Raw genomic sequence first — 25,989 nt, forward strand, 5'->3', positions numbered from 1 at the left:
GGGCGGGAGCAGGCTGGCTATACTCGCCAGGTAATTCCCCCTCCCCCCCCTTCCCCCATCGCAGAATTGAGCAGAGGAAACCCACAGTCTTACACTGCCAGGACAGCTTTCCTGAGACTCCCAATTTTTTTAGGTTCAATAACAACAAAGGGTAGTTCGCACCCCATTTCTATGTTCCTCTCTGTAGGTCTATCTATCAGTTTCATCCTCTGACCTTCAGGGGAATTCACCTAAAGCCACAAGTGTGAAAATCAACCTTATTTCTAAGGACCATTGGGGAAAGAGCCTGTGTCCTTTGGTAAGGGGTAACAACTCCTTTTAGAAAATTAATTTTAGGGGCACTTGAGTGGCTCAGTCAAATTTAGCATCCCACTCTTGGTTTCGGCCCGGGTCATGATCTCACGGTTCATAAGTTCAAGCCCCGCGTCGGGCTTTGCGCTGACAGTGTGAAGCCTGCTTGGGATTCTCTCTCTCTCACCCTCTCTGCCTCTCCCCTGCTCATTCTCTCTCTCTCTCAAAATAAATAAAAAACATTAAAATTTATTTTAAAAGAAAATTATTTTCAATCCGTGTGCCTCATGCTACACGTGAAGCCCAGTCTATGGCCAAATCCCTCGGGCTCCAGGGAAATGTGTAAGAAGCCTGGCGGGAGTTGGGGGGGGGGGGTGCGGCACTGGAGCGTGTATGTCCTTGAAGTACAGAAATTCAGAAATCCTGCAAGTGGTGTTGGACTGTGCCAGATCTGGGGAGGGGAAGGCCAAACAGTTCCACGGGTTGGATGCAACCTATGGGATGGTTTTGAATACAACCATATTTTATGCAAAAAAAAAAAAAAAAAATTAAACTTTTTCTTCACTTTTCATTCTCTCGTTGAAATGTTCTCAACATCACTCTTTCATCCTAAGTTTTGCTGTAAGAATTATGGTTCTTTTCTGAATCAAATTTGCCCATAATTGTGGTAAACTGTAGACCGGCAAACTCAAACATGACATTCTTGTAAGGGTTTTGACAGTGAGCTGTGTCGTGAGCGATTTAAGGTCGTCTCAGTGCAATCTAGGTATCTGGGGGGCTTGTGGAGCCTGACCTGCAGAGGAGCAGAAAACGTACCCGTAGTAAACATGTATTGAGCTGTAGCACCCTTCTGACCGCGAAGAGAACCAGAAAGCAGTAAGGGGATGGTGAAGGCAGGCGAATTATCCTGTCAGAGGAAAGCAGGCTGCTTCGAAATAGAACGTAAGTAAATGAGGAACTGGAGTTGGGTAGAGAACACTAATTATAAGAAAGAGAGCCCAAAGTGCAATGGCTCCAATGAGTCAGAAATCAATTTCTCTTCCAGCCACTGTCCAACACAGACCAGCAAGCCCTGCTCCAGGAAATCATTCAGGGACCCAGGCTGGTGGAGTAGCTCTGTCACCCTCCACACGTGCTTTCCAAGGTTGCCCCGTTCCTTCCTGTTTCTAGCCAGTCCAATGGAAAGGCTAGAACAACTGGGGCGAGTGCGTGTTAATTAATTAATTATGTTTTATTTTAATTTATTTGGATTCATCTGCCAATAGGAATTTTCAAACACACCCACAGGTAAGGATAATGTAGTATAATACCACCCCCCCCCCCCACCGTACCTCGGCCGTGCCTGTCACTCTGTGATTAAGAAGCTATCTGAAAGTGGCAGCTGTCACCACACCCGTCGCTTGGCAAGAACTCAGTGACCCGGCCACATCTAGCTGTAAGCAAAGCTGGGGCAGTCTCCAGTAGGCGGCTGTGTGCCCAGGAAAGTGGAGGAAAGTGCCCCACTTGAGGCCACAGGATTTGAGGGGCGTCCTTGAGAAAGGCCACAGAGATCGAAGTTAAGTTACTCAAGGAAAGACTAAGGACATTTCCGCACTGCGGTGAAATCCAAATGATGACAACCGTGTACTGCTGATACCTTGCGAAAGGCCGAGTGTGAGTCTTACGCCCTTGACTTTTTAGCAAATGCAACATTTGCTGAACGAAAACAGAACGGCAAAACGAAGCGGCTTAGAGAGGCACCACCGAATCTTGCTTTTTTCTCACCTGCGTAAAATTAGCTGAGATAATGATTTTAGAGGAGAGTCAATATATATGTAAATTATGAAGGTGGTTTATTTGCTTCTGCTGTTGGAGTCTTGCCTCTTCGGCGTTAAAAGGTGTGTGTGTGTTTGAGACTTTACGTACCCTCGTGTAATAAAAAGAGAACAAGACAGCACAGAATTTCAAAGGAGCACAAGAAGAACTAGTTGAAACTAGCGTCATGAATCAATTCGTGTCAAGAAACATTTACTGAACTTGTACTATATTCAAGGATTGTCCTGGGTCTTGGGGATACCATGGTAACAAACAAATAGCCCTTGTTCTCAGGGGCTCTCAATCGGAGGGCAGATACACATGGAAGCATTTGACCGTAATACGGGATAGAATGAACTAGGTGCCACAGTCGAGGGTAGCAGGCAAACATTGCGTTAAGTGCCTACTGTGCATTGTCTTCCTGCAAGCATCTTGATTTTCCTCGGGGGGCATCTCTTTGCTCTCGGTTCACAGTGGAGCTGATTCAACCTCCCTACCTAGAGGGGGCGGCCACCAGCCTGGCCAATCAGAGCAACGGTATTTCCCTGGCCCAAGTGATTGGCTCAGGGGTGGGCACATGACTCTACCAGGACCAGTGACTTTCGTGCAATTATGGAGGAAAGAAACTCTCTTTCGCCTTCTGGAGTGGCTGGGTGAGGGTGTAAGCCCGGAACTCTGGGATGCCGTCTTGCCACCGTAAGGGGAGCCTGCCTGAGAATGAGGAGAGTGATGCCACGCGAAACAGAACAGAGCTGGGAGACAAGAGAGTGGGCCCTGATGACGTCATGTAAATATCTTAAGTACTTCCCAGCTCACGCACGGCAGGAAGCACACCATTCGCTGATTTATTCATTCATTAACGCACTTGCTCACTTTCCTGATATTGTTGCATTTAATCCCTGTAGCATTAATATGAGTAGGTACCATTATCCCCATTGAATAGATGAACCTGCTGCTCATTGATGGAGGAGATGGAATTGAACACAGGTCTGTTTATAAACCCTTAATCATTTCCCTCTGTGATTTCCCCAGACACAGCTCTTAAGAAGAAAATAGGTCTTATTGACCAATGAATTCCCTTAGCACCCAGAATAGTGCATTTGCTTCAGAGGTCCTCCTGATACATTTATTGACTCAGGAGGTGCAGGAGGAAGAGGAGGAAAGGGTGAATGACTTTGGGGTGTGGGTACAGGAAGAGATGGTGTGTTTAGGAGTGCCAGCGTGGGGTTGGAATCAGGAGAGAGATCAGATGTGGAAATTCAGAAATCGTCTGAGAGGAGAATCGCAGAGGTCACCTCTGCACAGATGTCTGGCCAGTGAGGCCTGCCTTGACCCCCCAAGTTGCAATCTCGTCTCAACTCCCTGACCCGGCCGCTCCCCTATCCTTCTCTGCTTTCTATTCTCCACAGCGCTCACCACCTGTATCTCTTTTCCTTATCTATTTGTTTTATCCGTTTTCTCTGCACCCACCCAACAGTATAAACTTTATTTGTGCAGGGAGATCGCTGGTGTGCGCTGTGCTATCCCATGGGACTAGACTAGGGTGTGGTACGTTGGAGATGCATAAGAAATACTTGTTGAATGAATAAACGAAAGAACAGAAGTGGATGAGATTGCTCACTGCTGGCGGAAATTGAGAGGAGGGGACAGAAGTCCAAGGAAGAGGAAATCTTGGAAGAGACCGAGAAAGTCTGTGAGGCAGAAGGCCAATCAATGAGCGATTCCCGAGCATAATGAAAGCAGTGGGTTTCAAGAAGGCAGGACTGAGCAGCAGGGCCAAATGTTGCTGGGAGGTGAAAAAGGGCCACTTCCATTACAGTTGGAGTGAATTCTCTTTGTAATGTTGCTCAGCAGCTACCTGTGGTAGCACCCGGGGCTCAGTTGATCGTGAGAAGAGGAGTTCCAGTCCCGTCATTTATTAATGATGTGAACCTCTGAACATCAGAGCCTTGCTTTCTTTACCTGTAAAGTGAGTACAATACCGATCCTATCTCCAAGCATGATTGTGAAGGTGAGCGGAATTACTCCATGTGAAATGCATATATATGGGTGAATTATTGATATTATTACTGATTTGCAGTGAGTAGACTAAATATATAAAAAGAAAGTCATGAGAATTTCTATAACCATTATTTTTTTAAATTTATTTTTGAGAGAGAGAGAGAGCGAGCGAGCAGGGGAGGGGCAGAGAGGGAGACACAGAATCCAAAGCAGGCTCCACAGAGCTGCCAGCACAGAGCCTGACGCAGGGCTAGAACTCCTGACTGAACTGTGAGATCATGACCTGAGACGAAGTCAGACACTTACCTGACTGAGCCATCCTGGTGCCCCATTTCTATAACCATCATTATTTGGGACTAATCGGTTTCAAGACAAAGCAAAATGCATGGTGAGTCCCGCTGTCATTTTTCAACCATCATGCATATTCATTTGAAAGGTAGTACATTGCATTTATGAATTTGAATTTGGGGCATTTTCTTCATCATGCCTGTTTCCGGTTTTCCATGCCCCTTCTTGCTCAGGCTGCTTATGCAAATACACAACCCCAAGCCAAGAGGCAACATTTCAGTTCTCTGTCAATTGGGCTGGAGAGCTGCACGCTACCATTCTCTTCCCCTGCCCCCTCCCAGGGCGTATTGTTTCCCACCCTCTGTGGCCGGGAGGTTGAATATCTCATGTCTTTCCAGAAAATCACTGATTATATTTATGCATTAGCTTTTGACATGGTAGGCTTTGAGTTAGATTTAGTCCCGGTGGCTGAAGGTTCAACGTTTTCTCAATATTTTCCTCCAAAACCACAACCATAGTTGGCAGCAAAGAAGATGAGGGATGAATAGGCTTCCATGTTGCTTGGTTATAGATAGGGAGATGCTGGCCGAAATTTGCAAGCATTTGCATATATACAATTGTCTGTCTGATGTTTGCTTCCATGCTTGCTCTCCTCCTCTGCCCCCTGTTCTCTTTGTGCAGTGAATTACTAATACAAATACAGATAATGCAATTTCTGATCCCAGCCTGCACAGCAGACGCACATTTTGGAAGGTATCTGGGGAAAATGGATAGGCTCTCCTGATCTTGTTGCTTTATCCAGACAAGGAAACGAAGAGGAGAAAGTAATTACAGGGACTTGTCTTTGAAGGCAGAGTGAGTGGTGCTGACAGGGTTTCTTTTCAGAGCATCTTGTAGAGATGCTATTTTCTTGTTAATACCAGTAGGTATTTCCCTGGAAATAGAGTTTACTTATTAAAATGTGTGTTCTGCAGATGGGACGCTGTCCACAGGAAGCTGAACAAGTTCTGTCCTCGGGGCTTCAGAACAGAGTGGGTCTGGGGGCAGGTGAAATTTGTCCCCAGGACAGCACAAATCCCGGGGGAAGGAAGAAAGTAGATTCAGCCCTGAAACCATCTTTTGGTAAATCACTGCTCCTGCTCCCACACACTCGGGAGCTACCAGTTTCTTAATGCAGCCGCGTGACTTTGTCGGGTAACTGGAGGTGGTGTGGCTCAGGATCCCAGAGTAGGTGGCAGTGATATCGGGAATGCTCAGCTTGCCTGACCTCAGAATACGTGCCCGTTAGCTATTAGAAAAATCCCCTGAAAGAAAGAGCTGAAAGGCAGCTTTCATTGGAAATATTTTAGGGTAACAACATTTTCGTATACTTATCCCCGCAAGTGAACCCAAAGTTAATACTCTGGTAAGTGAGCAACTAAAATGAGGCCCATGTTTTCTTAAATAAACAACCAAATGAATCAACAACGAAGTTCTAGTCGTCAGTGTGCTATATAATGTATGGCATAACACGGCCACCTCCTGTTCCAAAAATGTGTTATCAACTCCATACTTCTTTTTAAATAATCTTTGATTTTACCTATCGTTGACCTTTTCTCATATGTCATGTATTAAACACAAATTCTGTTTGTGTGAACAGGTTTCTAAACAACCCAAGTTTGTGCTGACAGCTGTATGAAAAGAGCAAATATTTGCTTTTTATTTCGTGTAAATATGTGCATGCTGTAAACCAGACGGGGTTAAAGACACTAAGATTTTGTCTTTCACTGCTCAGGAAGGGACAGCTAATCTATATCAGAAATAACTTTAGATGTAGAACTGTGAAAAATATAGACCCCCCTCCCCCCACTGGTTGAAATGACATTAGTAGAAAAAAAAATTAGCTGAAAAGGGTTATGAAATGTTTATTTTGTCATGTAACTTGAAATATGTTGGGAACAGAATTTTTAAAAGAGAGAAATGGTCTAGAAAACTGTTCTAACAGCTATTACTCTCCTGGAAATTAGTTCAGTGGTATTATAACATTTTAAGTAGACATATATGAAATGATCGAACTTTACAGTAGACCGGGGTTAAGTAAAACACATTGATAGTATTATTTTAGATCGAGTAGGTTCATTCCTTGAAATTGCTGGTGTTAAGGAACTCATTGGGCACTTGCTGGGTGTTTGCTTTTTTTCTGTTCTTTGATGGCACAGCCTTTATAGCTCATGATGAGGTAGGTCGAGGTACACTCTTCCCACAGCAGTTTTGTGGTGGAGAGTAAATGAAAGAAAATTTCTCTTAAAAATGAAAACAGTGTTGGGGCGCCTGGGTGGCGCAGTCGGTTGAGCGTCCGACTTCAGCCAGGTCACGATCTCGCGGTCCGTGAGTTCGAGCCCCGCGTCAGGCTCTGGGCTGATGGCTCGGAGCCTGGAGCCTGTTTCCGATTCTGTGTCTCCCTCTCTCTCTGCCCCTCCCCCGTTCATGCTCTGCCTCTCTCTGTCCCAAAAATAAATAAAAAACGTTGAAAAAAAAAAAATGAAAACAGTGTTTATCCTCACGGTGCTGTTGGACTATACACTGTGGAGATTTAAGCGAGTGTGTGGAATTCATCTGGAGATATAATGGATACCAATCTGGGTATGAAATATTAATCATGTACCATATTGCTTCTGTTTGGATTCGTGCTGTCTGCCATTTTAGATGGGGTTGTGGACGGATTTCACCCCTGACTCATTTCCTGTTTCCCGATGCCTACGGTGCAGTATTGCTGGGATATGTCAGCCGAGGAGCTACCTCTTACGGGAATGACTTATCCCCACATTCCTTTACACAATGAAGAATTAACTGTTCAGGTACAGCCATCTGCCTTATACAACATATTTTATAACACAGAAGGAGAATTTTAATAAGACCTCCAACGGGTCTGCTGCCATTTTCAGAGGGAAAGTCTCCTACAAAGGAAGTGCATGGAAACTCTCAAGAGAAAGCCGTTGAAAACACCCCCAGTGAGAGGAACGGGTGTCATCCCATTTTATTGTCTACCTGTCACCACAGCCCTTGCATGATTCTGACAGGCTGCTCTTTTCTCTTGTAGCCGGTGCTGCTTAATGTCATTTTCTTGGTTGAACATCTTTATTTCTGACTTGTTACAAACCATTAACTAGTTTCCAGGTTTCAGTGTCCTGGATACTTTTGACTAGTAAGTCATTTGGCATAACAAGGTTTCCCTTTATCTTCTTGCTAAAGAAAATCTCTACATGAAATGATCAATGTTCCAATTTTTATGAAACCTAGCAGATAGGAAGTGCCTGTCATCGGATGCAAGGCGTCTTTTCTGAAAGCATATTCTACTTCACGTAATGGAACTTGACAGACACACTAGGTAACCGCTACTCTGTTTGTAGAAAGCTTCAAGCCGTTTAGGTGAACAGCAGAGAATTTTACAAATACACTTCTCTCGTGATGATTTCACATAAACATAACAATACTGGTTTTAATTAGATTTCGTGGATGAGATGTCTTTCAACATAAAATTCTTTGAATATATTTTTGTAAAACATTCGATAGTTTAACAGTTGTCAATCTCTATAAACACACTTTAAGAGGGTTTGTTACATGTAGCGTTGCTAAAATGAAGACTGCCTGCTTTGAGTGTTGGTATTAAAAATAATACATACAGGGGCGCCTGGGTGGCTCCGTCAGTTGAGCATCGGACTTCAGCTCAGCTCATGGTCTCATGGGTTTGTGAGTTCGAGCCCCGCGTCAGGCTTGCTGCTGTCAGCGTGGAGCCTGCTTCAGATCCGCTGTCCCCCTCTCTCTCTGCCCCTTCCTTACTCACGCTGTCTCTCTCCCTCTCAAAAACGAATAAACATTTTTATTTTTTATTTTATTTTTAACATCTCTATTTTCAAGAGACAGAGAGAGACAGAGTGTGAGAGGGGGAGGGGCAGAGAGAGAGGGAGACACAGAATCCGAAGCAGGCTCCAGGCTCCGAGCTGTCAGCCCAGAGGCCGACGTGGGGCTCGACCCCACGAACCGTGAGATCATGACCTGAGCCGAAGTCTGACGCTTAACCGACTGAGCCACCCAGGTGTCCCACAAATAAACATTTTTTAAAAATACATACGGATGTGTGGCCTGGTGGCATATTGTTAAGCATTAGGAACAACTTAGACTTTAGTTTGCTTTTGCATAAAGCTACTCAGGAATTAAAACTTTAGATGAACTTTTCCTAAATTACTTCATATTATTAACGTTTTAAAACTATACTTTTAAGAAAATGTACTTAAATATTATGTACAAATCTATTAATGCAATGTTGTAGTCAGATCCTAAATAGGGACATTCATTTATTCTAGCCTTATGCACTTAATGGATTAAGGAGATTTTATTTTATTTTTGTAAGCTCTACACCCAATGTAGGCCTTGAACTCATGACCCTGAGATCAAGAGTCACATGTTCTACTGAAAAATCAGTCACTGACCTAGCAATTCCACTTCTAGGTCTCCATCTAAGGGAAATAGTTGAGCAAGTGCATAAGCATATATGTTCAGTGTATGTGGCACTATTTTTTCATTGTGAAAAACTGGAGACAGCGTAACAATCTTTAATGAGGGAATGGATAGATGGACCATGGCACCTCTATAAAATGGAGCCCTATACTGTTGTTTAAAATACGAGCTACAAATGTACGTGGTGATACGGGGCACGTCTTTGATATATTGTTGAGTGAAAAAAGCAAATCACAGCACAGTGATGTAGAGTGTGATGCCATTTTTGAGGGCAGGGGGAACTCTTCCTCCCCATCTCCTCTATCTTTATCTATTTATTTATTTAATTTATTTTTTAATGTTTATTTTTGTGGGAGAGAGACAGACAGAGCGTGAGCCGGGGAGGAGCAGAAAGAGAGAGAGAGAGAGAGAGAGAGAGAGAGAGAGACAGAATCCGAAGCAGGCTCCAGGCTCTGAGCTGTTAGCACAGAGCCCAACGTGGGGCTCGAAATCGTGAATCTCAAGATCATGACCTGAGCCGAAGTGGGCTGCTTAATTGACTGAGCCACCCAGGCGCCCATCTTCTCTGTCTTTAAATGAGCACAGAACAGTATGGGAGGTTACTCATCAGACAACCTCTATGTGTAAAAGCATGGGGGAAATAAGAAGAAAGCCCTGATCTTTTGCTTTATATGCTTTCATATTCCTTGAATTTAGATTACCTGATGTTTTAAGATGCTATGAGTTCCCTTGGCAATCTAATTGAATAATTGACAAAGGAAATCTGATGTCATAGAAAGGATAGGACGGAAAGAGGTAAATGTAGCTACTTGGACTTTCTAACAAAGAAGCATGGCTTCCTTTCATCCAGTTAGCTCTGGCACTTAGAGCGTTTGTGTCTCTCCATGTATTGTAACGGAACCTCAAAATCTGGGTGCACATGCTGTTAGCCCTGGGTGTACGTCCTCCCAGGCAGTGGCACTGGTCCTCAGTCGGTTTCTTCGTGCTGTATTTCAAATCGGCTCATAAATTATTAATAGTACATGTGTAGGTCAGAGACACACTAACCCTGACAATCATCCCATAATATTCTCTCTTTAGCATCAGAAGAGAAGAGAAGGGAGAAATCAATATGCAACATCAGAGGTACATTTCACATAGATATGGTATATGCACTTAGAAAAAAAGAGTCAGATCTTTACAAAAACCTGTCAGCCTGGCATTAATCTTGTGTTATGAATAATGTGGCTATCTATGAATCTTTAATATTTTTTCAATGATGAAATTGTATGGTATGCTCTACCAAAGCAAATTTGATAAAATGTGAGAATGGTTTGATCAATGAAGATGTTGCTATACACGAATAAAAAAAATTGAAACCTAGCTCATCAAAGCAGAAAAAGCTATACTTTGACCTCAGAGTGAATTTTCAGCCCCAGTAAATTTAGTTCCACCATTATCTGTAATGCCCAGATATTATTCTTTAAACAACTTATAAAATAATTGTTTGGTTAAAACCACCAGCTCACTGGAAACCAAGCTCTGGTAATATACTACCAGCTACTAATATGGGGCTGTCTCCTGGCTTATAATAAAATCCATATTTGAAAACTCCTAACAAACACACAGATTAATGTTTCATATATAAGAGAGAGCAGTGCTTGAGAAGGATTTTGAATCCAATGGCTTGTTAGAAATACTGTTACATTCCATTTTTTTGCCCATGAAGTAATCCTGGAATAATTTGCTCCAGGTTTAATTTTCAGTGAAAGTAAGAAAAGTAGATCAAGAACTTTGCTTATGAAATTTGCCTAACGAAGAAATTTTCATCAGTGCTTGTTGAACTGAAGATAAAAATATAGTTTGTTTCTACAGATTCGAGGGGAATTAACATGTATCTGATTGTTAATATTTGATTCTTGTTTAATTATTTATGATATCAAGGAATGAATCTGTCAAGTAAATAATGAAATGCGTACATGCAGCATATGTAATTAGGTTAGGTGCATAAATCCAAAGTGTTCACTTTATAGTTGTCAGTGTAAAATTTATTAATAATGAGAACTGTTAAGTGAAGAAAATTCTTAACACAGTCTACCTCATTAGTGTGGATTATGGCAATTGTTGGTCAAAGGAGAGGAGGCAAGGGATAGAGAGGAGAAATATGGCCTCATTTTCTTAGTTGTGCCTCAATTGTTGAAAATATTAGTGAATTGGAGCTCCTTTTCCTTTCTGCTGTTTAGAAATGTACAATATGGGGGCGCCTGGGTGGCTCCGTCGGTTAAGTGTCCCACTTCGGCTCAGCTCATGGTCTCAAGGCTTGTGAGTTTGAGCCGCGTGTCAGGTTCCGTGCTGACAGCTCAGAGCCCGGAGCCTGCTTAGGATTCTGTGTCTCCTTCACTCTCTGCCCTCACCAAGCCCCCGCAAACATAAATAAACGTAAAAAAAAAGAAATGTACGATATGAACAAATGAGTTGTAGGTTTGAGTGAATGCCGCCCATGGAATAAATCTATTATTCCATTCTGGAATAATTCCAAACAATTATTGAAGGGGGAAAATTCAGCTGACCTTGAGAAGTAAAAACCTACTTTCATGATTGAACTGAAAGACTCTATTCTTAAAATTTGGCTTCAAACTCACCGTGAGGGTGACATGATGGCCAGCGATGCCTTGTAGCTGTGCTCTTCTGTTTGTCCCTTCTTGTGCTGAATGGGAGTGTGGGGGAGAAGCACCTTGTCAGGGACGCTCCTCGCACCCTGGGTTGGCCTGGACTGCTGGGACGTGTCATGAAAACAGGGATCTGAGGAGACCCGAGGTACCTGTGGGTCAGGATGTAGGTAGTGTTGGGCTGGTGGGGAGGACACCCAGAGGATAGAACCTACACCCTGCCCTCTCGGGGACCTGGCTGAGCGGGTGCCACCTATAAAGACTTTGACCTGATGACCTGGTTAGAGTGAGTTCTGTCCTTAACGTCAATCATTAATGGCACTGTGTGGTGTAAAGGACAGGTAACCAGAAAACAAGATGATGGGACCCTACTCTGCCACCGACTAGCCCGGCAACTTCCAAAAAGTTCTCCAAACGCAAGGGCCCTCCTGTTCTTCACTTACCAAATTAGAGGGCTGTCGTTCTGGATTGTGTGGTCTACGACTCACAGAGATGAGGTCGAAATACATCTGTTTTTGTGCAAGCAGTTCCACGAGCTTCTTGAAAAAAAAAATGGGGGAGAGAGGTAGTATTATTATACGGACATTCATCATCTGACTGGGTATTGTTAGAGAGGCGGTTATACATTTATTAGAAGATGGAAGATATCATCACAAAAGGAAGCCCATGTATTATTTTAGTAAATGATATGAATCTCACCGTAGCCGCCACTAAAGCATTTCTTGCCTCACACATATGGAAGTTAGGATTGGAAGGCCTATTTAGGGTAAGGCGGTGGCATTACAAAACAAAGAATATTAGGTTGCCATTTGCTACCTGCCCTGATTAAAACAAGAGGAATGGTTATTTAATAATTGTATCCTCAAAAGCTTCTGTGGTTTACAGGTTTTCAAAAGGGTAATACTCTGGTGGCAAATAGTCCAGTTACCAAATTATTTGCAAAACCAAAGGAATTATTTGCTATCCTCCTGACCTCAATTCTCAGATGTCGACAACCTAAAGGATTTAGGGCAGAAATGGCTTAATTCAGCCAAGCGTTAATGTTACTGAAGGAAAACCTCTATGTGGAGTACATAGCATGGCTACTTATTTAGGAGAAAACAATGCAAAAGAGCAAACATGATTCTACCACCCACGAAGAAAATTATCGGTTGAATTTAGCCAATCGGCTATTGATGCAATTAAAATATACCATTTAAAAATATTATTTAAAAGTTTATTTATGTTGAGAGAGAGAGAGAGAGAGAGAGAGAGAGAGAGAGCAGGGGCAGGACAGAGAGAGGGAGAGAGCGAGAATCCCAAGCGTGGAGCCCGACTCGGGGCTTGAACTCACAAACCGTGAGATCACGACCTGAGCCAAAATCAAGAGTCAGAGGCTTAACTGACTGAGCCACTCAGGAGCCCCTAATATGTCCCATTTTTAACACATTTTGTAGAAAGGACAACTATAAGAATAATCTAAGTGTGACTGTTTCTAACTTTCAAATAAACCATCATAATTTGCATGAAAGAGATGTTGTCACTTGCCCACCCAACCAAACCTCCCTTCTTGCTTGGGGTTCACCCCTTTCCTCACCCAGTCTAGAATATTGAGAAAAACAAATTATTTTTTAAGCCGGTAAATTTGGTATGGTCTGCATGCAGATGAGATGACTGGCTAAAATCTGCCGTTTGTTCTGATGTTACCTGTCCTATCCCTTGCCTGCTCTCCCAATATAACCCAGGGATAAATCCCGGTTAGTCACTGGTGATGATAATCTCCTCTCCCTTGCCAGTAAAAGTTTGGAGATGTGATCCAATTCCGGCTAATGACATATGAGAAAAGATCTTCTGAGATGCGTCTGGTGTAATTTTCCTAACTCTTCAGAGGAAATGAAAGGTTAGAACAGTCCCACTTTTTTGGCTGGTCTTTAGCATGTCTTGAGGTGATGCCTGGAACTTTGGTAGCCATTTTGAGACCCTGAGGAGAACCAGCTAAGGACAATGTCAACAAGCTGAGGTTGGCGTGGGTCCTTGACAACACTAAACATTATGGAGACACTGAATTAATCGGCCTCAGCACCTGCCACTTTGAGACTTCCTATGTGAGATGCTACATTTTCCTTGTTACTTGAACTAGCAGGGACAGCTTTTCTATTACTTACATTAAAGTTGTCCTAGTAAAGGGGCGCCTGGGTGGCTCAGTCGGTGGAGCGTCCGACTCTGGCTCAGATCATGATCTCACGGTCCGTGAGTTCCAGCCCCACGTCGGGCTCTGTGCTGACAGCTCAGAGCCTGGAGCCTGTTTCAGATTCTGTGTCTCCCTCTCTCTCTCTCTCTGACCCTCCCCCGTTCATGCTCTGTCTCTCTCTGTCTCAAAAATAAATAAATGTTAAAAAAAAAATTAAAAAAAAAGTTGTCCTAGTAAAAACAAGAAGTGCAAGAAACTTTATCATATCTAAGAGAACATCCTTAAGTTGGGAGTGAGGTTTATACATTCTGCTGATAATATATATAACCTATTTGATTTGTTTGCTTGAGGATATTTAAGGCCTATGCTATTTGGGCACGTACATTACTTTTAGAATACTGGGTGTCAATAAACTCAAAACATAGGCTAAATATTACTGAGAACAAATACTAGGTAACAAAATTTTCTGTCATTAAATGTGAGGAAGGGGAAAGGATTTGGGGAGGAGGTCGTATTTAATCTATACCTGAAAAGGGCAGTGGTATTTGAATAGTTGGAGATGGGGTTCGAGGGCTTTCTAGATAGCATGGGCCATGAACATACTAAAGTGTCTGTCATGGGAGAGAAAATGCAAGAGTACGATTTAGGGGTATATGATGTAGACAGATAAGGCGAGAGCTGCTTAGGTACAGATTGTGGCATGTCTTGAATGCCTTGCTAATGCATGAGGGCTTCTTTTCCTCAGTGGTGGGAAATATTAGAGATACTTGAGCTGTTCACCATACTTGATTCTGGATGGATTGTTAAAGCACATGGTATGTATTTTATGTAGTGTTTTTTTTTGCATATTTTAATGAAAAGTGTGGATTTTGTTGTTATTTATTTTGAGAGAGAGAGAGAGAGAGAGAGTGAGCATGTAAGTGGGGGAGGGGCAGAGAGGAAGAGGGAGACAGAATCCCAAGCAGGCTCCACGCTGCCAGCACAGAGCCCAACGCGGGGCTTGATCCCATGAACCGTGAGATCATGAGCTGAACCGACATCAAGAGTCAGACAATTAACTGAGCCACCCAGGCACCCCCAAAAGTGTGCGTGGTTTTAATGAAACAATAAAAATCAGTTTTCCATCCTAATGTGGATTCTATATTTTAAAGCATCTGCCAAAGGATACTACTAAGTGCCTGGTTACGTAGCCATCGTTTTTGAAAATGTCCCAAACCAGATACACATTCTCTAAAGACACTACTTGAAGGCTAGTAAGCAACATTTCACAGGGGGTCAAGATCAGACACCTGCGTGTGTGTGTGTGTGTGTGTGTGCGGGATAGTTAGATGGAGGGTCTGATGCTTAGAGGAAAGAGACGCCTTGCCTGTGTAGACAGAGGAATGTCTTGAAGAAAAAAAGGGGGCTGGGGAAAAGCTGCCTAGTGCCTTGACACTGAGTGAGGTTGGAGGTGACTGTCCGGGAAGAGAATCTGCAAAGGCGAGGTCTCATTTTAAGCGTCTGTGCAGACACTTCAGTCATTTTACTTCATTTTACCGATGAAGACAGGGAAAGAGACCAGGGAAGAGACCTGACCAAATTTCTGGGGGGGGGGGGGGTTTCCCTTCTTTACTTCTTTATATTTTCTCTCGTTCCCAAACAGGCTTCACTTAAATATACCCCTGAACGAACATGAGGCAGCGTGATTTCACTGCTGGTAGACATGGGAATAGAATGAGACTTGCCTACACTTTAGCTCTCTCATTGTGTACTGATGAAGGGACTCCATTTTAAAAAGGCTCCATCTCTGCTGTTTTTCTGCTAGAAACGATTTACTCGTGTTCCACATTTTGCTTCTGAGTAAGCCCAAAAAGCTACGTTCCCAATTCAAGGGGGGGGAAGCAAGACAGTTAATCCTTCTCCGAGTTTTGTCATAGGCTTCACAACATGTAAGAAGAGAGAGCCAGATCCCTGACATGTTCCAGGACATTAGCTTCAAACAAACCTCGACCTCAATACCCCTACCTTCGATCGTTTACAGAATAGCACCTACTGTTCACCTGACACTAGCCTTTGGCCGCTACCCTGGATTCCTGAAGGAACACATACCCCAGACCCCTTTCCAGTATAAACTGGAAAAAGTGACGACGAGATTCACCCTCCTTCCCTTCCAGAGTTTCCCAGACACTCTGCTGTGCTCTGTCACTCACGCTGTTCAACAAACTCTGCTTTCACTTTATTTGGCTTGCATTGGAATTCTAGCCTGCGCCAAGCCAAGGACCCTTTTGGCTGGTCCTGTGGGACCCCCCTCCCCCCCTCCCCCCCTCCCTCCCTGGGGGCTTGGACTCCCTCTGCCCGCATTACTGAATCCTGCAGATCTGTCTCCACAAAAAGTAGTTTCGCTGGCTGGCACCCCCATGGTTACCAGGTGGTAGACACTATCCAACTACACACAGCACCAAGATATCATCCAACAGAAGAAACGGGAATCCCTTCTGCGTGTCCCTGTTTTAAGCACTTCCCAGAGCCCCCTAGCAGATGTCCCCTCCCATGACATTGGCCGGGACTGGTCACGTGTTCCTTTCTGAACCAAGCCCGGGACAAAGGAAGGGGTTGACTGGAACAGATTTAGGACTTACTCCTGGGCCACAAGGGAGAGGACCCTGTGGGAGGGGGTTGGGGAGTCGAGAGGAGGGCGCCCAGCACAGCAGTGCCAGCGGCCCCGTAAAATGAATATTGCCGAGTGGTTGAGAGCAGACTTGCTGGCAGACAGGCCTGCTTCCCAACCCCTGCTCCATCCCTTCCTGCTGGGTTACTCTGGGCCCCTGGTAAGGCTTCCATAAGCCTGGGTTTCTAGGAGAGCGGTAGCGTTGTTGTGGCAAAAATAAAGTCATCTAGACAAAGGAGTGGGTATATATTTTGCGCATAAAAAGCTATCAGCAGATGTTAACTATTGCTGTTGATGTGATTAATAAAAATGACCTAACTCCTGCCCTAGAGGAGCTCCCAAGGAGTCCTCATGGAATAAGTGGAATTGTCACAAGGTGAGAGGTGACTTCTTGCCAGGGAGCGAGCCCTCCTCTCGTTCTACGTGCCAAAGGAAGGAGGGAGGCTCTGTAAGGGCTGTTTTTCCTTCCGCCCTAGACTTGCCTCTATTGCCATCTGGACTGGGAGAGGGGCTCTGCAGGGTGACGCGGCATCGTCCTGGGGGGCAGGTGCAACCTAAGGCCTGGGGAGCAGGGAGCAGCACGCTCGCTTCCCTGCTTGCTCAGTAGGCGCAAATGGGCGGTAGGGATGCTTTCGTTCAAATTAATCACCAGGCAGGGCGGTCGGGGACCAGTGGGGTCCAACCTCTTCCTTCAGGGTTCAAGGTTGCGAATCCCACGCACCGAGTACTCTGTTTTCCCGGCATTTCCATACATTAATTAGATGACAGTTAAGAGGCAGGGCATTTGCTTCACACTCACGAGCACATCTCAGTCGATCAGCAGTTCTCAGCCGCCCCCACCCCCATGTCTCTCCCGAAACCGGCCTCCCCCGCGGCCCTCAAAGCCCGCGCCGGGCGGGGGGTCCGGGGTCCCGGCGGCGCGCGGGGGCGCGGGAGGAGGCGCCGGCCCTGCCGCGGGCGGTTCGTCAGGTCGGGCGGCAGCGGCTCCCGGGGCCTCCGCCCGCAGCCGGCGGCAGAGCGGAGGCAGGCGGCTGAGACGGGCTAGCCATTTGCATTCGCCGGCAGTCATTTTTATACGCGGAGGTAATGAAGTTGTCAGCGGCGCCCGGAGTGTGCCAGAGCCTGATATTCAAATAGACCTGCCCGACTCGCCCAGCCTCCCGCCCCCGCCCCCCGCCGGCCTGCGAGGCCCCGGATGAGCGCGCGCCGCCCGCCCCCTCCCCGACGGCCGCGGGCGCTTTGTTTGCAGGGGCGCCGGTTCCCCGCGCCCGGCGTCCGCTCCGGCCGGCGCCCCGCCCTCGCCCTCTTCCCTTTCTCTCCCCGCGCCTTTGTCTCCGCCTCCCTCCCGCTTTGTGTCTCTGCAAGGCTCAGCCTCAGATACCAGCGACCCCACCCGGCTGGCCGCCGGTGGCCCCGCAAACCCCGAGACGCCCGTCCCCGCTGCCCTGCGGACAGCACCCAGGGGGACGAAATTCGTGGCAGAGGCCACCACCCTCACCCTTGGCACCCTTCCCTTCCCCCGGCAGCTCCCCTTGTTCTCCTTATCTCCATCTCCGAGAAGGAGGACCTAAATGCTGTCATTATCACTTTGGCCTGCAGTGGTTTTCTCCCCTTGCTGAATGCATGTTTGTGGTCATTTTTCTGATTACAAAACCAAAACATAGCCACCCACTCAGACTGCTAAGAAAAGGCTGTAGGTGCGGCAGCACTGGTAAGGAAATGACGTGGAAAGACAGACACATACCTGCTTTGACATAGGTAGTTGCTGGTGAACCTTGAAGCTCGTGAGACTCATTTTCCTGGGCTTCTGGAGCTGTGCTGTCCACTGGAGCAGCCACTGGCCACATGTGGCTAGTGAGCACTTGAAATGTGGCTAGTCTAAATTGAGATGTGCTGTAAGTGCAAAATACAGGCTCTATGAAAAAGGAATGCAAACTCCCCATCATTTACAAATATTGATTGGTTATTGACATGCCGTTTTGGTATTTTGTGTGAAATAAAATATTAAAATCTGTTAAGTCTGTTCCTTTTTTGCCTTAAAAAAAAAAAAACGAGACTGCAAAGAACACTTAAAATGACATACAAGGCTTGCACTGTATTTCTGTTGGGCAGCGCTGGTCTAGAGACTTAAGACCCAAGCAGCCTGCCTCTAGCCGTGACCTCTTACCTGACTGCAGGTGCTTTGGAGCAGGGCAGGGAGAGAGGGAAGGTTCTGGGATGTCAAGTGTCAAATGCCCAGGAAAATAATTAGAAAATAGTTGGGGTTACACTGAGTAGAGGCAGAGGCTTAGACTGCATGGACCAACAACTATCCCTTTCCCTTTGTTCACTGTAAAGAGAGACCCCTGTTCCCGCTACAGCCACGCCACAATTCCATGGGCCAACTGTCTGTGTGTGAAGTTGGGCCTCTAGGAGCGTTTTGTGCCTTTTAGGAGTTATTTGTTGCACACTAAACTTGCTGACACGCCGTTTAGAAGAGTGAATACTGTGTATGCACTGTAACGACTATTTCATAAGTATTTCTGGTGTACATTGTTCCTCAGCATGCACAGGCTGCGGAGTAAGGGCTCCCCGAGTATGCATTGACACGATGCGCTGCAAATGATCCAGGCATGAGGGCGTCCCTGAGTGTGCATTGACTCCACGCATGGCCATGGCTCCTACAGGGCTTTTATGGTGCAACTTGCCAATGATCCGTGCATTAAAGACTCCCCAAATACACATTGACACGACAGACTGGAGTTGTTTGGGTCTACCATGGCAATGATCCGGGGATAATGGCGGTGTCTTACGCACTTTCCTTGAGATGAGAGTGCCCCTGGTCCTAGCGGCAGAACCAGAACTGCCCCAGTTAAGTCCCCCTGTGACTCCTGGTGCAGAGTGCATGGGTCTTTGACCTCCTGCCACTGTGGCATTACTAACATTTGTTGATGTTTTCACTAATGCAGTTGAGTTAGCTTCCCCCCGCCTCCCCCAAATGTACTTTTGTAAGTCAATACCTGGATTGGGGGGCCACATACTGATGATTTCATCTGGTTGATGATAAACTGAAGACGTGGGAAAGGCCGTGTTTAAAGTGCAAAAGTGGTTTAGAGAGAATAAGTTTGAGAGATGCATATGAGTTTCAGAGTTAACATGGAATAAATAACTTCAGTCCTGAGAAAAATCTAGTTGCGAAACCGAAATAGATAAAATAAGAAGGTGGTAAGGAGATGGAAGACACTTTTAGAAAATCACAAAAGTGATATATTTTATAGTAAAATAATTCAAACACTGCCAAAGACTATGAACTAAAAAAATGAAATTCTCCTGTTTCCTTCTGGCGTCTGTACCATCCATTGTTATAATCTCTGTTAATATTTTTTTTATATTCTTTTAGTAATTTTTATACATATGCAAATATAGGCATCTGTTGTGTTTAATAACATAGTGAACGTCTCCCCCCCCCCCCCCCAGCATATTTAATCTATTGCATCCTTTGTGGTGATCGCATGAAATTCCAGGGTATAGATGTAACAAATTTTAAATTTATGTTATTCCAACCATTGCTGCAATGAATATACTTACACACTTGCAGATTTGTGCAAACATGTTCATGGAGTAAATTTTTAGCAGTGAGATGCTGGGACAAAGAGATGTACATTTAAAATGTTGAGACATATTGCCAAGTTGGTCACTAGAATGATTATGCTGTCTTATACTCCAACTAACATATGTGTGCCTACTTTCCCACGCCAGGCCAATACGATGGTTTATCATGGGGGACACTTTTGATGTGTGTGAGTGAATTTTCCCACCATGTTTTCTGCACAGCTTTATGGTGAGAGCCCAGCCCTGGGGCGGGGGGGGGGGGGGGCGCTGTGATAAATGCGGTGAAGTGGGGAAGTCAGCTTACAAAGTAGGAAGTCCTGTTAGTAGAGATAAAAAGCGATTGCTCTACAAAACACACTGAGATCGGTTGAATTTCATAATAGCCTATCAATTTGGGACAATTGGAATTAAGTCATGTTAATTCATCATTCATCAAATATTTGCTAAGAAGTTATAAGCGACTTCTCCACTGGATGGTAAGCCCCTTGAGAGCAAAAGCTTTGTCTTTTTACCTTTGTGGCTTCTACAGATTTATGGAGTTGGGTCTGGCCTAAGGTTGTTTTTATTGTTATTATTGTTTATTGGCTTGTTTTAATTTGGCCATTTATTGTCCACTACATACCTGGGTATACTTGGCTCTCCCTGAGGCTGGGCATTCAAGATGGCTGACATTTAATTCCTCTTCCAGCAGCTCAGAGTAGGAGAGACAGGGGAATGGAAACCAGTCTGAAAATTCACATAATACGGGCAAAGTGAACAATGAGCAACTAACTCTGACGGAGTAAATAGTTTCCTCAAAGTTTATTTGACCTGGGTCTTGGAAGATGATTAGGGAACCGTTTCCATAGCAACAGGGAGGGACCTCTAGACAGAAGAAACCACAATAGGAGGGTGAAGCTTTGTGGGAATGCTGGTGTGAATGGCTCACAGAGAGGAAAGGGAGCAGAAAGGGAAGCACAGCCTACTTAGGAGGAGGCACTGAGTCAGGCATTCGGGAGCATAAAGAGAATGAGGTATAAGGAGGGAGTGGGATTTTCACTTAGACTCTAAATCTGAATTGCACTGGGGCATTCAAAAGCCATGGAAATCCTGTACCTTTAAAGTGCCTCAGTCTTAAGATGGAACATATGAGCTATGTACTTTCTAATATTTTATCATTTCTAAAATTCTATGGTCTTTGAGCTACAGGACTTGAACTTGCCTGCAAGGACTTTGTCTGTTGTTCTGTGTGCCAAGGAGCACTGTGTGATATCTCAGGGTGTTCCTTTAAGATGATAGGAAGTGTCTCGTTATAATTTGCTGCAACTACCAACGCCACTTGCTGTGATCTCAAAACTACATACACTTTTTAGTCACCTCCCCACCCCCAAAAAAGATACTAATGAGAATGAAGAAGAAAACAAAACAACAGCAGGCAGTATACATCTTTTGATAATTACTCTGCACATGCAGCTAAATCCTATCTTTACCGGAGTTTGAAAAGATACTGCTTACATCGTTTCCCTGAAGTATATTGCAGAGTTGGATGTCAAGTGTCCTGTTTCTTGGATTCACACGCTGAATAAATTTCATAGGATTTGATAAGCATGCCATCCATGTCCTCGTCGCTGGCGGGGGAAAACATTTGGACTGAGGGAATGTCTAAAGACAGAGAGAGCCCTGTGGCCTATTGATTAGAGACCTCCCTCCAAGCTGACACCAGTCCTCTTTGAGAATTATGAGCCAGCTCATTTTGCTTAAAAGAACGAGAGGCTTGGTTTGAGTCTGTGCTGACTTCCAGATGAACTTTACGTAATTCCCCCAATTTTTAGGCTCAGGGATTTCCGTGTTGTATTTGAGGCTATCTAGAAGCAAACAAAACAAGCACAAGCAGACCTCCCATAGGACCAAACATGTGGCACAATAACATCTCTTGTGACCAGTGACTAGCCTCAGATTAGGGAGTTTGATGACATGATTGAATTACTGAAGAAGGATGTCCTGTCAGACCTACCAGTCCCTGTTCAGAGTCTTGAATTTTACAAATGAAAGCGAGAGGTCTGAGAGGCTCTGCTGAAACCTCACAGAGTCAAGCCACCTGCCCCCACACGTTGATATTGGGGATTTCCAACATAGTTTCCCATGAGATCACCTCCTATGTGAAATTCTTGGCAATGACCTCCAAGAGGGACTCCTGACAAAACCAAATTTGATATTTTCATTGGCATGGAACAAAGCCTGGGCCATGAGAATAAATTTCTAATTTTCTCAGATATCGAACAGAAGCGCAAGGTTGTTGAGAGAATTCTTACTACGTAGGTGAAGAAGATGATCTGGCAATCCCAGACATCATTAGGACTCTGGGGACATGCAATCCTTGTTCAGACAGCAGTCTTTCCTCAGTGATTTTCTCCTAGATTCAAGGAGGAAAGTCAAAATTGTTCTGAAAGGATAAACATTGTGAAAGGATGTGCCCCTTAACAGGTATGAGGTATCGCAACTAGCAGAGCATGACATCTAATCAATCATTGGGTGTCTGGAAGCTTACGTATTTTTACACCAGCGGAGACAAGAAGGTCCAAAAGTACCTGTCCGGGGGCCATGAGCAACACATGAAGGTAATGCTAGTTGTTAGGGCCTGACTGGTAAGACATCACCCTAGAATTTTTTCATGGCCATTTGCCAAGATTATTAATACTAACTTCACAGTAGTTATATAGTTGATATTTCTGGAGCTCTGTTGTGATTGTGAAGTTCAACTCCTTCTTGAGAAAGCTTGGGAAAGAACAAAAGGATATCATCTAGAATTGATGTCCCCAAATTTTTATGTGTTTATGATCTAGCAAAGTAACTAGACCCTATCTAGGTGGTCAATACAAACTAAGCAAATGATGAGTGAAGAAAGAATAACTCAATGTTAGATAAAATATAAAAAGATAACCGGTTGTTTTTATCTAGTCTGATAATACCTATGTGTGAAGAGAGAAATGACTGCAAGCCTAAATATGTAGGTGGTAGGATCTAACTACTTGTCACTAAAAGTTGAAAGAAAAGAGAAAACAATTAGAAAAAAACGGTCAGTTTCTAAGGCCATCACATCTTTTGAAAAACCCAATTATAGGAAGATCTCTCAAAATAGACCGCATTTATATCTAGACATGTCATCAATTGACTCGAAGTCTTGAGTTTCTATTCCAACAAAGTAGATTTGAAAACACCACACATAGCTAGTGGACTGTACTAGTGTCTCAACACTTAAAGCCTGTGAAGATCCTAACACTGAAGTTAAAACTGAGGAGGGGGGGGCGCCTGGGTGGCTCAGTCGGTTAAGCTTCCGACTTCAGCTCAGGTCACAATCTCGCGGTCCGTGAGTTGGAGCCCCGCGTCGGGCTCTGGGCTAATGGCTCAGAGCCTGGAGCCTTCTTCTGATTCTGTGTCTCCCCCTCTCTCTCTGCCCGTCCCCCGTTCATGCTCTGTCTCGCTCTGTCTCAAAAATAAATAAACGTTAAAACTGAGGAGGGAAAAAGAGCCAACAGAAACTTGCAAAGTCATTCCAAATATATGAAAAAAACAGAGTGTCATGATGGAGCAGGAAAGTTCCAATAAAGAATCCAAATTTTTTATTTCAACTTAGGAGACATATATGGCATCTTCAGTAAATGAAATTCGGACTATATGCAGAAGATTGAATTCCTGTAATGGTCATTTAACTGCAGAGGACAGAGTTCATACTTCACATCATAGAAATGTGGAGAATACAGTGTCATACCCAGAATTGGTTTCCTGGTATAAAATGTAAGACATCTTGAGGATAAAACTTAGATAATAAGTTTTATTTAGCGCCAGCATTTTAACATCAGATATTAAGAGGCCACCAAAGCTAGGAGACAGAGAAAGCAATTCTTCAATGGCCAGTGGAGCTGCTTTAGGAAGCACTGGACCTTTCTTCATCTCTTCCTAAATTCAAGATAGTCTCTCAGTGTACTTTTTCTGCAGGTTAAAATGTACTGTGATTGGAGATGCTTTCAAAGTGAGATTAACAGGCGAGACACATCGAGACGCTTGTTAAAAATTAAAGGCAAATTCCTTTACCCCTGAAATAAAACCTTCCTGGGTGATTCTTAAGCACATCCAACTTTGAGACCTCCTATGGTTAAGGTTGCAAGGGTGTGATCTAAAGTTATTGCCCGGTTCCTTCAATATTGGAAGGTATGTGGTGGAGGAAATCGGTATGGTTAAACAAATATTTCATTTAAAAAATAAAAACAGCCTTATTATTTTTCTTGGTGGAAAAATGGTATATGTTCATTGTAAAAAATCAAACAACGTTGGAAAATATAAAGAAGAAAGTATTTAAACACTCTCTTTAGATTAGTGATGTTAACTCTTTGAAAATTATGCTCGCTGCAAATGTTTTTCTGTTTGTCATTTGCCTTCTTTTTTAATTACAAGGGTTTTACATTTTTTATGAAATAAAATTTATCATGTTTTCCTCTTTTCATTTCTGGCCTTTGACTCATGTTAAGAAAGACTGCCATTTTTCCTGGATAATAAAAATCTTTGTTCTTTTTTCCCTTATTACTTTTACAGTTCCAATTTTTACATTTGTTGTAATTTTGTTGATCCCTCTGGAATTTAACTCAGTATAAAGAACGAGGCTGGGATCCAACTCTATTTATTTTTTTCCAAATGGCTAGCTAGTTTTTTCAAGATCATTTCTTGAATAATTTATCTTATTCCCACTGATATAAAATGCTACTTTTATTATGTACTAAATGTCCATATATACTTTCTAGGCTCTACCACGGTCATTTGATTGCTCTGTGCATTTCTATGCCAGGACCACACGTTTTAATATCTCATTACTATTCATCTTCAGAGTTTTCCTGGCTATTTTCGAATGTTTAGTCTTCCAGAGAGATTTTGGAATCATTTTTCAAAGGTTCAGAGAGGATCCTTTTGGGATTTTCATTAGAATTGTATTTTATGTATAGATTAATTTGGGGTTGGGGGGAGAGCTGGTTACTTCACAATTCTGAGTCTCAAGTGACAATGTCCCTGTGTGTGAGTGGGTATCACAGATTTTGCCTGTTTCTCTCAGTGTTTGTTTCTGGGTATTTTTGTGGGTTTTGTTGGTTTCACGATTAATCATATGGTTCTCAGGTATATGCTTAGACAGGCTACCCTCTGACATAGATTGTAAACTCAGAGCTGCAGTGAGGTGTTTTAGGCAGTTGGTATGTAATAGAAACCTACCAAGTGGATCTTTGATATAACTTCCAGGTTGCCAAGAGGCTTAGGTAGATTCTCCTGTCTAAGCTTCTTTTCCCCATCTATAAGATAGAAAACCTGGCAGGAATTTGTAAGCATCGATAATGATAAATGAATCACTTAATACAGGTCTTAGCACTTAGTGAGTCCTCAGATAATGGGAGCTATTTGAGGGCCGGGTTAAGGAGTTCATTTCAAAATTCTTTACAAGACTGAGATTCCTTGAAGCTTTCAGAAACATATCCATATCCAGCAGATTTTTAACAAATGTTCTTAATAAAATCATTGTTCTAACACTCTGCCCTCCCAACACCCTCCTTCCCATGATAGCATATTTGATGTGAATAAGAGATATCATCCAATGACTGACTGGTTCTGAGCAAGATCATTGCTGAACGGATTGGTCCCAGTCACATGGCAATGGGAGGCCTGGTTTTTTCTTCTTACACTGTTAATTAATGATCGCTTGGGGAATTGGGGGAGGGGCCTCAATGTGTTAATGGCTTAGAAAAATACATCTGAGGTACACAGACCATTTGCAGTACCCAGTTAAGAATGATTTGCCACATGTAGGAGAGCTTAAAGAAGGTTTTCACAAGCATGGGCATTCAGCTAAACCAATAGTTAGCCCCACGTTCTTAATGGCATAATCACCAACATAGCCAATTCAGCATAATGGCCTGTTAATACTGAAACAATTACTTTGGATAATAAAATAACACTTTTAATTTGCCTGACACCAAATTCGACCTATGTGGATCATCTGATGGTGAGGTGAGGGGAAAGGGAGTCTGTTGGGTTCTAAATACATT

General features: G+C 43.9%; 1 protein-coding gene across 1 annotated transcript in view; it reads right to left on the reverse strand.

The window, feature by feature from the left end:
* Positions 1-17,405, reverse strand: part of LOC125930440 (uncharacterized) — a 24,621-nt gene extending 7,216 nt beyond the window's left edge. Inside the window, exons 1-4 of the mRNA XM_049642283.1 lie at positions 17,201-17,405; positions 12,448-12,515; positions 11,963-12,058; positions 11,493-11,671 (exon numbers count right to left, since the gene is read on the reverse strand). Of these exons, the coding sequence (XP_049498240.1) occupies positions 11,493-11,671; positions 11,963-12,058; positions 12,448-12,515; positions 17,201-17,405 (548 nt within the window). The remainder of the gene's footprint in view (positions 1-11,492; positions 11,672-11,962; positions 12,059-12,447; positions 12,516-17,200) is intronic.
* Between the last annotated feature and the right edge of the window lie 8,584 nt (positions 17,406-25,989).

Source organism: Panthera uncia, chromosome A2 (genome assembly GCF_023721935.1).
Source record: "Panthera uncia isolate 11264 chromosome A2, Puncia_PCG_1.0, whole genome shotgun sequence".
NCBI classification, from domain to species: Eukaryota; Metazoa; Chordata; class Mammalia; order Carnivora; family Felidae; genus Panthera; species Panthera uncia.